We start from the raw sequence: 12,882 nt of genomic DNA on the forward strand, positions 1-12,882 counted from the left end.
CATCTTTTATCACATCAATTTGGTACTGTATTTATACGGATTTCGAGTGTCGGGAAACTACATGGTTCGTGAGTTCAATTCACTGCACAGAAGAGAACTTGAAGGTCGATGTATCTTAGGGAAGGAGTACCATTCAACCCTGTGGAAGAGGGGGTATATTGTTCCTTAGGAGAGTGCTATCACGTGCTTCGACTACCTCACAGGCTATTCTATTCCTTTCTCTATTTATTTGATTCTGTAAATTTGATCGATAAATATTATTTAGATTTATTATTCTATTAGAAAAATCCTATCGCATATATTTTCTCCAACAGTTTTATTGAATTCGATATATAAAACCTTACAATGAGCCCTCTATTTATATAGGAGAGGTAGCCTAATTATGGAATGAAATCATACTAATTAACTATAGAAGAAAATCATCCTAATTACAATCAAATCACAATCTCAAGATCACGATTTTATTTATTATATATATATATATATATATATATATATATATTCTAACACTTGTACTCCTTTAAATTATTCAACTAGTGGTTCTGGAACCACCTCTTCTCGTAAGTGTAGCTTGGAAACATGGTTGCTCGGTTGGTAATCAAATCCCCAAAACTTAGCAGTTTTCTCATCTTCCTGTGTCATCAATTTTGAAAATTCTTCATGATCATATTTCAAGCTCTTTTTCCCCCCAAACTCTGTTGGAAGGTTTTCAGCATCAAAATACGACTTCATGATCTCCTCACTTTCTTTCCGCATTGGGTAAAGGAATTGTACCTTATGAAACGATTTAGCATCGACGAAGTAACTCACAACCTAAAGTGATTGAAGTAGATGAAATTAATAAATGGAACAAACAGTTGCTGGAAGTATATCACCAATATAGCAGCCGCAATATTTACTAGTATCAAGAAACAAGTATGTGTACGTGAACATCATGTCCTACAGAGCACAAGCAATGTATCTATCTTAAGTCGACTACAAATGTAAACGTCAGATCGATGGGTGTTTGATTCTAGGATTTATATATGCTGATTGTGTTTGGCTAAATAATTTGTACAAAAAAGGAAAGAAAATACAGAAGTTAAAGGATCTAGCAACTATTGTTAGATCTAGCAGGGACTGTAAGATCCTTTAAGTATCTATTTCCATGTTCTTGGTCATAGCTGATCCATATAGAGCCAAAGGAAGTTTTGGAAGGAAATGGAAAGCAAAGGGGATTTCTTAAGCATTTAGCTTTTCTTGTTCCTATGTATTTTTCCCCTCTAAAAACCAATGATCCAAGTGAATCAGAAGATTGATAGAAATCGAAATTTGGAAAATGAGAAAGGTCATCCTTTAATAGTAAGAAATGATCGAGAGTACTCATGAATTGAACCTTTTTTCTATTCTCATCTTCAGGATATTGTCCCACAAGAAAGTAAGCAAAAAACTAGCAGATTTCCATTCGAGAGAAGAACAAAACAGTACCCTTTAATTAGTATGAAGGATGATACAGCAAAACAAAATTTGTAAAAAACCTAAGAAGTGGAAAAGAAATATTGGTAAACCATTTATAAGCCGTAATTATAAACGTAAACAAAGGTGTATAAAGGAGGAGCTAGCATCTTAGTACCTTCCAAAATGCCTGAAAAATTCTTGGTGGATCATAAAGGGCAATTAAAGCGAGTCTCTCAGGGTAGTGATTTTGCAGAACGTAAATGATATCTCGGGCTACTTTAATAGGGACATTGGTGTTCAGTGACCATCCAGTAAAGTCTATCAACCATGTCATTTGTTCTTGGCCTTCTGGAAGGCTAAGTATAGCATTCTCCACAAGGTATACGAGATGACGAAGATTACCTTCTCCTGCAATTGTTTTCTGCAACCAATAAAAAGAGCAAAATATTGGTCATATAACAAACACATATATACTATCATTTAAGCTAAAGCAACATAATGCAAACCATGTGCTAGCATATATACTATTTTATTGAGTAGGAAACTTGAATAATAACCTCGACTAAAAAGGAAACATAATAGTAGTAAAATTGTTTAGGGTTATATTTGTTAATATCATGCTAACATTTCCCTTCAAACTCAAGTGGGTTTATCAACTTTAGCTTGGAAAAGCTAGGAGAAACTAGGAGCTAGAACGTGAAGAAAACATAGGACCAATACATATAGAAAAAATTGCAGCAATGGTGGAGCTGTTGTGGCAGTGCTAGATAATAGTTGAGATATCAGTGCGAAAGAACCACGGAAGCCGGGATGGGAAAGACTCGGAGTGAACTACGGATTAGCGAAGGTAGTAGCGAGAATTGAGGTGATGGTGATGATGACCATGATGGAGATTAATGTGAAGCAAAGTCCCACATCGCTTGGGTACCAAAGTAATATGAAGAATATAAGCGTGAGGACCATGTAATAATTAATTGGAGTTAATTATTTGGTTATTGCTGAGGGAGGTGATTATACTGTGTGCTTGGTGGATCTACAGGACCTAAATACTTCGGCTTTGATACCAAGGTAGAAAAATGAATTATCAAGAACCTAACAATTTAGGAAAACATACATAACAAGGATACTTAGACTAACCTGCATTCCTGGCCTCATGATAAGGACAATCCTCCCAAATCGATCATGAAAATCTGCTCTTGAAATTAGGCCATTCTTACCTACTTCTGCTACTTCATGCTGATAATGATGATACACAAGTGCTCATACATTAGAACAGGTTCAATAGAAGAAGATAACCATTTTGAACAGGAAATCATGGACATGAAACGCAAAGATTGTGATTTTGAAACTAGACAAAAAGAATACACGATATGACAATATTGTTTCACTTTCACAAAAAGTCATTTCTACGTTGCAAGATACAAATAATTTCTATTTGATGATTGTTTGACGTTATGTGTGTGTTTCTATCTGGTTGTACTTAACTTTCCTTGCTATTTACATCTGAGTTATTAATTTTTTAGGATGTGTCATAATGGAATCAAGTGTACACATTTGTAAGGTTTCAAAGAAATGTTCGTTCGAAAAAGATGAGTTTACGTGACTTTATTAGAACAAGCGAATTGTAAGGAAAATTGTCAGCGGAAGCAACAATAGTAAACTCGCTCAAGTGATGTCGAACACAAATGTTATGAATATGTGCAAACTTCATTTCTTATCTTCTTAAGCCTTTTAAACAAGCTAATCCAGGTTAATGATCACTATTTACGATACCATGTAACTGTTTCTTATTATTGAAATCTTTTTTTTCTTTGAAAAAAATGTAATGTTGATAAGCAACCACTTGTAATATGAAGGATGAGAGAATGACAAGTGAACACCGATTGTTAGTTGCATCAAGAAAATCATGGAGAGAGAGAACACTGCAACATATATAATCTATAGACTTACCCAACAGATTTGCTCTGGTTTATAGGTAGACCTCCATTGGAGGGTCTCCTCCAACATTTTCTTTGCTTTCTCAACATTCCAATTTCGAGCTTCCAAATATCTCCTTAGGCATGCATCAGTGCAGTACTGCAAGCTTCGCCCAGATGGAGGTCCAAGAGCAGCTCTGAGTTCATTGACCTGTGCTTGCAAAGTGAAATATTTAGGCTGTCTTTTTAGCTAAGCGTACAATATAAGATCTATCGTTATCTATTAAATTGAGTAATTCCTTTTTACGTAGTGGCTACCAAGTATTTGCTTGAAAGGTTGTGCCATGTCTGTACCTTTGCATCGTGTAAGGAATCAATATCCTGATTTTTAGAGTTCTTCCTCCGAAAGAAAGGGACTGAATACATGGAATCTGTGAAATGGAAGAAACTAAAGAACCTTTAGCTTACATGATTTGTAAGTCATGAGACGATCAATGGTTAGTTCCCCATACATAAATTATCTAAGAAACTCAAAATATATATAACCAAGAGCAGAAAGAAAGTTAGTAGGATGGCAAAGAAGCACACTGGAGTAACACTCTACCCAAGATAATAGACAGCTATTCTCGATGAAATGCAAATTTGTCATTTCTTATCAGAAACAATGATATTGGTTCGGAGGTGAAACTTGCAAAGACCATGAAGATAAAGTTTCAGAGTTCTAACAGATGTCCAATATGTTGTGAAGTATACACATGATAATGACATGGAGTCGATAGTTGGCTGAAAAAAAGGTTGTGAGATTGAAAGTATTTAAGGTTGTGAGCTTGGATGATGGGCCTGCTAGTCAGGTACTGGTTTGCATTGTGCATTAGCTTATCATTTATAAAAATTGAGTTGGCTTTTCAGGATGAGATGAAACCGTAAAGGATTTCTTTGACTTTGAGAATACAGTTTATCCCACTACATTTTCTAGGCATCAATAACTATAGGGCTTGTGCAAGGCCTTAACTGGTACTGGTGAATACTCCATTCAATCAGGTTGGCAAGGCCTTAGGTACCATCTGCCTAAAGTTCCGTGGTGCAATCTTATTAGTTGGTTTAAGCAATCATGTTCCAAGTTGGGCCATCATCCAATGGATAGAACTCAGAATTGGGGGTTGGTTTTGACAACAGGTGTATTTTGCGTGGTAGCGATCCTGAAAGCCCTGAGTATTTGTTCTTTGTTTGTCCCATCTCTTTCTATTGTGGGGACAAATAAGGAGAAAGGCATCAATGTTATTAGAATCCCTAAAGGGTTGTCTCATGAGTTGCTATATATGGATTTATCAGAATAAAATGGGGATTCTGCCACATCTCCTATAGAAGCTATCCCTCGCAGCTATCCTTTACCATACTTGGAGAGAAAGGAATGCGAGGATATCTTTCAACATAGGAGGGAACATGTGATTACTATTTTACTCAAGATTGTGATTGATCTAGATACTATGCGAGCTCTTGGAGGAATGTCAAGAGGTATGCCATTACCCAATAACTAGAATCTTTGTCTGGCAAACATCTCCCATAAGGTTTTTACATAGCCTTAAGTGCTAGGTCTGCTCTTAGTCTCGAAATTTGAGTCCTTTTTTTTAAAAATGTTTTGTTGTCTTGCTATTGTGATGTCATCTTTGACATAGTGTTTTGTTTATGTGTTGCTTCATGTATCGGGTTTGGGAAAGAGGATCGGTTTAAACAGAAAAATGGACTCACCATTCTAATTAGCCAAACCGTTAAAATATATGTCCATACATGTTATATGAGCCCATTGCTACATATATTTAATTGGTTTTCAGAAAGATGGACCAGGGGATAAGTCGTGCCGGCGGTTCATTCATGCCCGTGCAACTTACAAAACTCGACCCACCATTACAACAAGCCAAATTGTTGGAACATATATGTACACATACAATGTTATATGTGCCCATTAATACATACATTTAGTCGGTTTTTATAAAGATGGACCAGGGGCCAAGTCGTGGCAGTTCATTCATGGCCATTACAACTTACGAAACACTCTTTCTATAACGTTTTCTTAGTGTCTTGTCAAGCCTCGTAAACCTATAGAGTCTTGTCCCAATTTATATATCTGTGTGATTGAAAAAATATATGATACCATCAATATGCATGTATATATAGACATGATATCGTACAGAGGTACAGTAGGAAATCAATAATTTTGCAATTTTCATTTAGCATGATCCCATATGTGCTCGAACTTAAAATATAACTCTTCAAAAAATTGCCATTCGAATTTTTCAAAATCTTACTCCCTCTGTCCCTATTTAATTGTCGACTAGAATTTTGCGTGTATTTTCAATGGCTTATATCTCTCGACGTATATTGCTAAAAATATGCAATATGGATCTTGTTTGATAGATTTCAATTTTTTCTATAAGACAATGATTTTATTGCTAAAAATAAGTAATTTGGAATTTTTTTGATAGATCTCAATATTTTCTAGAAGATAATAATTTTAAAAACATGAAATGTAATATACATCGAGAGATATAAATCGTTAAAAATATGCGCAAAACCGTAACAAATAATTAAATAAGGATGAAGGGAGTACAATTTTCGTTAATTTTCAACGAAAATTGTATACAGTCGCAGTCGTTGACTTCATTCACATGGTACCAAAATTAACAATAAGGAGAAACAATACTGTTAGTGGGAAAGCACTTCTACGAGTGAAGAATTAGTGATCAAGTACCACCGACAAGACAAAAGAGTAATTTACAAAACCATTAGCCCTCAACAAACGATCAAACTATACACTACATAAAAAAGAGCGATAATGACCAAAAAAAATGGTCAGTGAGTTGTCACTAAAAAAAATTTATAGCTAAAAATATTTAGTGACAATTTTTCATCTAATGGACATTGTGTCATACATGTGAAAAACTATCAATAAATACTTTTAACTACAAACTTTAAGTGGCAAATATTTTGGAGTTAGTGACTACTTTGTTGTCAGTATAGCTCTTTTTTTTGTGATAAAAGCCAGGAATATTTGCATAGTACTATTGGGACGGAATCGTCTCGGGTTCTTCAAGGTGACTGGCAATTCTGGTGGAGAGCTTTGTGGGCCCTTACTAGACTCACTTTTCTGATCGGTAACATTCAGGTTTTAAAGTTCGTCGGGTATATTAGCAGAGTCAGAAGTGAAGTTAATCAGATATTAATTGATACTTGATCGCAACAAGTTAATTTATCTTTAGATAACTGAGTTCCAATTTAGTGTGACGATCTTTTGTTTGTTTCAAGACAATATCAGATACTTTATTGTCAGGTTTATCACAACAAAATACTTATTTGAAACTTTTTTGGCAAAATGTTAAAATAAAAAATATGATTCCAAAGTGCATAATGTATAGAAGTGTTACAAAATCCGATGGACCAAAAAAATCGACCGATCGGTTCAGTTTTCGGTCGCGGTGATGGCAGAATTTTTCCGGACCGGACCGAACCGAACCAATCGACTATATATTTTATATTTTATTATATATTTTACATTAAAAATATATAAAATATTAATATAAATATATTACATATATATATATATATATATACGTAAATTAAATTGAAATTTTATACTTCGGGTGGACTGAAATCTTCAACCGAACCGATCTCACCACTGAACCAAACTCAACTTCGGTCAGGATCGATTCTGGAAATATTTGAACGGAACAGAATCGGTCTTCGAAAATTTCATTCCGAACCAAACCGAAATCACCCCTATATGCACAATCAAATAAGAGTATATTGTAGCTTCTTTTTTTGGGTAAATTTCATTGGCCTCCCTTGAGGTTTCTGACAAAAGCAGTCACCTCCCCTGAGGTTTCTCAAATGTCACTGCCCTCCCTTACTTTATTTGACAATGTCTAAATATCCCCTTCCGTCATCTTACCGTCAAAAACTTCAACAGAATCAGCTAATTTCATATATCTAATCATTGAAATGCCAAAATTACCCCTACTTCCTCTCCTTTCGCCGATCTTTTCCCTTTCTCTCCTAATTTCTGAGTCTTCTTTTCTCTCTTTCCTCATTTCTACGACAACAAAGCTGCAACTATTTTTATTTTTATTTTTTATATACGTGATAAAACCCATTTGTATCAAGCTCCATCTCCCATTCCAACCAAACTACCATGAATTAAAACCCATTTTTTTCAGCTTCATTAAACAATTAAAATTCTATTATTTTCCCCCAAAGGTGAACCCAGAAGTGAAAACCAAATCTGAAAGAATTCTGAGACATTGGCTTCTCTCTCTCAGCAATGCAAAAAAGTGATATTCAAATACAAAGCACCGTCCGAAAGAGCAGGGGGGGGGGGGGGGGGGGGGGGAAGGGGGGGAACAAAGCGAAATCCATTCCACCACTAGCCAACAAAAATCAAATTCAAAACCAATCTGGCTTTGTTTTTATTGATGCAGAAATAGAAATTGATGTACACCTATGGTTAGACACTGAAATGCAAAAAAAAAGAAAAGGAAATTAATAAGATACTGAAAACCCATTACCTCTGTGTTCAATCGATTACTAAGGTTCCGTTCCAGAAACCTTCTTAAAAAATAAGTAGTTTATTTCACATTTTTAAACTCAAAAATAATATAAATGAGAAATAATTTTTCAATTTTTTTTGCATCGTATAAAAAATTTCGATGAGATCTTTCAAACAAGATCCATATTGCATATTATTTTAGATTTCAATAAGTTCATAATTTTTGAGCTTGAAATTACTTTTTTAAAAAATAAAGTCTTTTTTTCGTTTCCGGAACGGAGCTTAAACCACTTGTGAAGAAATAATCTAAAAAGCACTAAAGAAGTGCCTGCAAAAATAGAATTCCTAGGAGCTTGAGGCCACCCGTGCACAGAGAATCCTTTTATTCCCGTAAATTCATCGGGTTTCCATCATAATTTGAGAATCAAACCTTGAGAACCCCAACAGGAGAGCATCGATTGTAGATGGAAAAAATTGAGCCGATCAAATACCCAAAAAGATCACCAAATACTGTCCATCAAAAACCAACCGGCATCGAAGGGGAATCTCAAATCAGTCAACCATAGATCGACGTAGCCGCAAAATAGAAAATTTCATTGTCCATTTAGTGTTTCTATACATGTATGTTTCAATCCACATACATATGTGAGTTTGTGTGTGTGTGCGCGCGCGCGTGAGAGAGAGAGAGAGAGAGAGAGAGAGAGAGGTGTCACTGTGGGCGGATCTGGTATTCAAGGTGGTGTTGGCCGTTCTTGTTCAAGGTGGGTTTGAAGGTGTAAAGTAAGAATACCTCGAACAACTGGGTAATAAATTGAGGATGTTTTGGTAATCTAAGCACTACTTTTAACACCGTTTGTGGGATAGTAAATGGAAGGGGGTATTGAGACATTGTCAGATAAAGTAAGGGAGGGCATTGGCATTTCAGAAATCTTAGGGGAGGTCAGTGAAATTTACCCTTTTTTTTTTTTGAAACTACTCAACAAATTTACCCTTTTAACGCTTTTTTTTTTTTGTTGGAACGATAACAGTTTACAGAATACAATGACATATTTTGAGTTCATACTTAAGGTGGCCCTTAATGATGTGCGCACATTTTTTTTCTTCTACTTAGATTTACATTGGCATATTTTGACCGATGATATTCATTTGAAAGCATTATAGCACAATGACTTGGACCAGGCAATTTTGACCGATGCTAATTCATTTCAAAGCGCAAGAATTTAGAAAAATATGGCTTGGACCAGACAATAGAGGTTACCAGGGGAGACGGCAATGACAAAAATCGAGTATTTCCCAATGCCCACCGCATTTCAAAGTGCAAACCCCGCACGCGTGCCCTTTGCATGTCTAAAAAGTCCAAGTCTTCACGCGTATTAACAAAAACCTTGCCTCGCCCCATCACTATCAAATTTAACACCCGATGTGCATGACACGGTAGGATTTTGAAATTGCACCACATACAATGGAAGGAAGCGTCAAATAAGATGATGCACACACCGAACGAAAATAATGAGACAACAAATAACGTGGTTCAGCTTAAGCCTATATCCACGAGCAAGAAAATCCACTGCAAAATATACAAGTGAGACAAGAAAACAATAGAAGGAAGCGTCAAATAAGATGATGTAGCAACGAAGGAAGATAATGAGACAACGAATTATGTGGTTTGGCTTAAGCCTACATACACGAGCAAGAAAATCCATAGCGAAATATACAAGTGGGACAAGAAAACAATCGGGAACGTTATTTATATGATATCAAAAATGTACTACTCAGATGTTGTCATCATAGCATTTTCAAGACAAACAATCTACATCGTGTAGGACGGTACTATTTGCACGGTGCAATCAACCGACACAAACCAATCAAGGACTCACACTAAGACTATGTTTGTTTCAATGCAAAATATTTTACACACAAAAAAAAATTCACCCGGAAAATAAGTATAGAAAAACAGTAAACGAGTGAAAACAAGTTGTGGGGCCTGTGGCTTTAACTGGAGGGGGTTGGGTTGTTCAATTGGAATCAGCACTCAACACCCAAGACGTAAAGAGTCCATCTGGTACTGTCCAGTGTCCATCATTAGACCATGGAAAAACAAGGAGATGTGGCAATTGAGCAAGACTTCGGTAAAACAACTTAAATTATAGTGCCCGTTTCGCTTTTCCTCTTTAAAAAATAAGTAATTATTTACAATTTTCAAGCTTAAAAATAATAAACTTACTAAAGTAAAAAAATATACAATATAGATCTTGTTTGATATTCTCGATGAGATCTATCAAACCCTGGAAAATAAAATTTGAAAATTTGTTTTTGTAAGCCTATTATTTTTAAGCTTGAAAAAAATAGGTCATTATTTTTTAAGTACTTATTTGAGAATCTAGAATGGGTCGTTTCAGATTTGGTTCTTAAAAAATAATTACTTATTCGTAATTTTTAAGTTTAAAAATAGTAGGCTTACTGAAATTAAAAAATATGCAATATGGATCTTGTTTGATAGATTTCAATGAGATCTATCAAATTAACCCTGCAATAAAAATAAGAAATTATTTTTGTAAGTCCATTATTTTTAAGTTTGAAAATAAGTCCTTATTTTTTAATTAATTTTTTGAGAAAGCGGAACGGGGTCGAAAAGTTAATTTACTCTATTTTCCGTAAAATCGTTTACAAGGGAAAATCTTTTACTCCAATATTGTGCATCCAAACACCAGAAATTGGGAAATTAATCTTGCCAAAAATATTGAAAAATGATTTTTACTTTTCTTTTTTTATTATAAAACTCATTTTCTTGTCTTTCAGTGAAAAAAAATGTATACAAAAGCTTCAGTAAAATTAAGACAAGAAAAAGAATGCCATAGTAAAAAAAGAGAATGTAAAAATCATTTCTTAAAATATCTTATATCAAAACAAACAGAGCCTGTTTGATGACCTGGATTAAGGGGCTACTTGGGTGGGGGATTACATTAAATGGCTCTGGGCCTCCGGCTATAATGCTCCAAAGTAGTTTGAGAGCATTATACTCCCAAGTCATTTTTTTCTTATGGTAAGTGTTGTCAATAAGTATAGTAAGTATTTTTTAAGGAAGTATATTCATATAACATAGTAAGTGTTACTCTAAGGAATATAATATAAAACATATTCTTGTGATAAGTAATATTATTATTTTTTTTTGGTAAAAAATTCTTAAAATCATCTCTCTCTCTCTCTTTGTTTTGGTGAATGGTTGATCTAAAAACTGTAATTTCTCTAGTTTTCAATCTAAGGTTTCATATTTAATAGAAGCATTCTAGAAGTTTGTACATACATTACTTCCTGTCCGTATCACGCTCAGAAATAACTTGTGTTCCCACCAATGGCTGTTAGGCAGAGTGACTCGGCCCCAAATAAAGTCACCGAGCACATAGGCCCACCCACCCACCCACCGACCCACGGTGAAGGATCTTCATCATTTTCTGCGGAGCAAATTAAAAAGGCTACCGGGCCGGTATATATGGTATATACACGATTCAAAACATTGCTAAAAAATGTAATTCTCACATGTTTCCGGAAAAAAAAAACACATTTGCTAAAAAGACGTTTACACATGTCTACATATTGGGAACTGACCGCTACGGCAAAATCTCGTCTCACCGCTGAACCGGGCCTACCGGCCGGCACCCTTTGAAATCTTATGAGAACCAGCCAACCCACCACCTAGCGGCCGGTTTTTTAATCCTACATCGTATGGGCTAGGCTATGCTCTTCGGATAAAACTTCAAAATCTATGCACGCTAGCTCTCAAGTCTTTAAGCTAAAATCATATTCCATCGAGAGAAAAAAAAAATTCGGTGACCGATCAACACTGATGTCCTATGATAATCAAAATTCAATCGATGACGGAGATCGAGCTGGGAAGAATCTGCCTGCAGATACTGTATATACTCAAATATATATATTGAGTATATATATATATATATATATATATATATATATACACGGGCGGTTCCGGAAACACCTAAAAAAACACCCCATAGCTCCCGATCAAATTTTCATGATCCGAGCCGCTCAATGTGATCAGAACGTGATTTTAAGGGTACCCGCAAGAAATCAGCAAAAAAAATGACCGGGAAGGGCTTGATCCGAACAGTTTCGAACGGTTTTTTATTGAACGGTTCAAATAAAAACTGCTTAAATCAAACATTTCCCGGTTATTTTTTTTGCTAATTTCTCGCGGGCACCCTTAAAATCACATTCTGCACACATTGAACGGTTCGGATCATAAAAATTTGATCGGAAACTATGAGAATGAGATTATGGGTGTTTTTTTAGGGTGTCCATTGAACCGTTCCGATATATATATATATATATATATCAATCTATACGAACATATACACTTATACACGTATGAATGTTGAAATTAGATAGATATACACACCTGAGGGAGGGGAGTCAAAGAAAGTTCTTCACGCCCAGCGTACTCTGTTACTGAGTCTCTAAAAGGCGAGCGAGAGGGAGAGAGCTGGGACCGGAGCGTTTCAATTTTCCCTTTGCCTTCACGGTATTGTCATAGAAGTACTATTTCTTCAACTGAGCCAACGGAGAGGGAGTTGTTTGTGCGTTGCTTTCAGTATTTATAGGGGAAGAAGAAATTCTTAATCGATCTTAACAACCAAAACCATTTAGAGAGAGAGAGAGAGAGAGAGCGAAAGCGAGAAGGGGGGGAGAAGACCGCTCTGTTGGCCGCCCGCCTGCCACTGTTGAGTTTTGAAATCAATAAGATACTATTTTGAATACTTGGTTTCAATGTACCTCATTTTGTAGGAAAATTATAATGAAATATAGTAGTTGACCAAACTGATGTAACACGCATGTAATATTTAACAAAAAAAATCATCTTTTCAAATAGTTGTTTACGAATCTAATCACGATCATTCAAAAGTGTTTTAAACGATTCGAATGTTAAGAAAACTCTTTCGGAGAAAATTTTAAAAAAACTTATTCAAAACTCCA

The 12,882-nt window shown here is 35.3% G+C and overlaps 1 protein-coding gene across 2 annotated transcripts; it reads right to left on the reverse strand.

The window, feature by feature from the left end:
• Positions 1–301: 301 nt before the first annotated feature.
• LOC131329406 (uncharacterized) lies at positions 302–12,674 on the reverse strand. 2 transcript variants are annotated; one of them, XM_058362509.1, is made up of 6 exons: positions 12,308–12,674; positions 3,708–3,784; positions 3,388–3,564; positions 2,575–2,673; positions 1,613–1,858; positions 302–813 (listed from the first exon to the last, which is right to left on the reverse strand). In XM_058362509.1, exons 2-6 carry the CDS (start codon positions 3,777–3,779, stop codon positions 526–528), a joined length of 882 nt encoding a protein of 293 aa, XP_058218492.1. In that variant the 5' UTR covers positions 3,780–3,784; positions 12,308–12,674; the 3' UTR covers positions 302–525. The 2 variants fall into 2 exon arrangements, with proteins under 2 accessions (XP_058218492.1, XP_058218493.1); XM_058362510.1 differs by having other exon boundaries at positions 3,708–3,801; positions 12,308–12,655.
• Between the last annotated feature and the right edge of the window lie 208 nt (positions 12,675–12,882).

The sequence above is a fragment of the Rhododendron vialii genome, chromosome 6a (assembly GCF_030253575.1).
Source record: "Rhododendron vialii isolate Sample 1 chromosome 6a, ASM3025357v1".
Lineage (NCBI taxonomy): Eukaryota > Viridiplantae > Streptophyta > Magnoliopsida > Ericales > Ericaceae > Rhododendron > Rhododendron vialii.

What these genes read in the sequence shown, in the direction of transcription:
- LOC131329406 (XM_058362509.1), bottom strand. Translation starts at nt 3,779, where the DNA reads ATGTATTCAGTCCCTTTCTTTCGGAGGAAGAACTCTAAAAATCAGGAT. An exon ending in TCATGAGGCCAGGAATGCAG is followed by an intron (nt 1,859 to 2,574) that starts GTTAGTCTAAGT and finishes TATTGGTTGCAG; the next exon opens with AAAACAATTGCAGGAGAAGG. An exon ending in TTTTTCAGGCATTTTGGAAG is followed by an intron (nt 814 to 1,612) that starts GTACTAAGATGC and finishes CAATCACTTTAG; the next exon opens with GTTGTGAGTTACTTCGTCGA.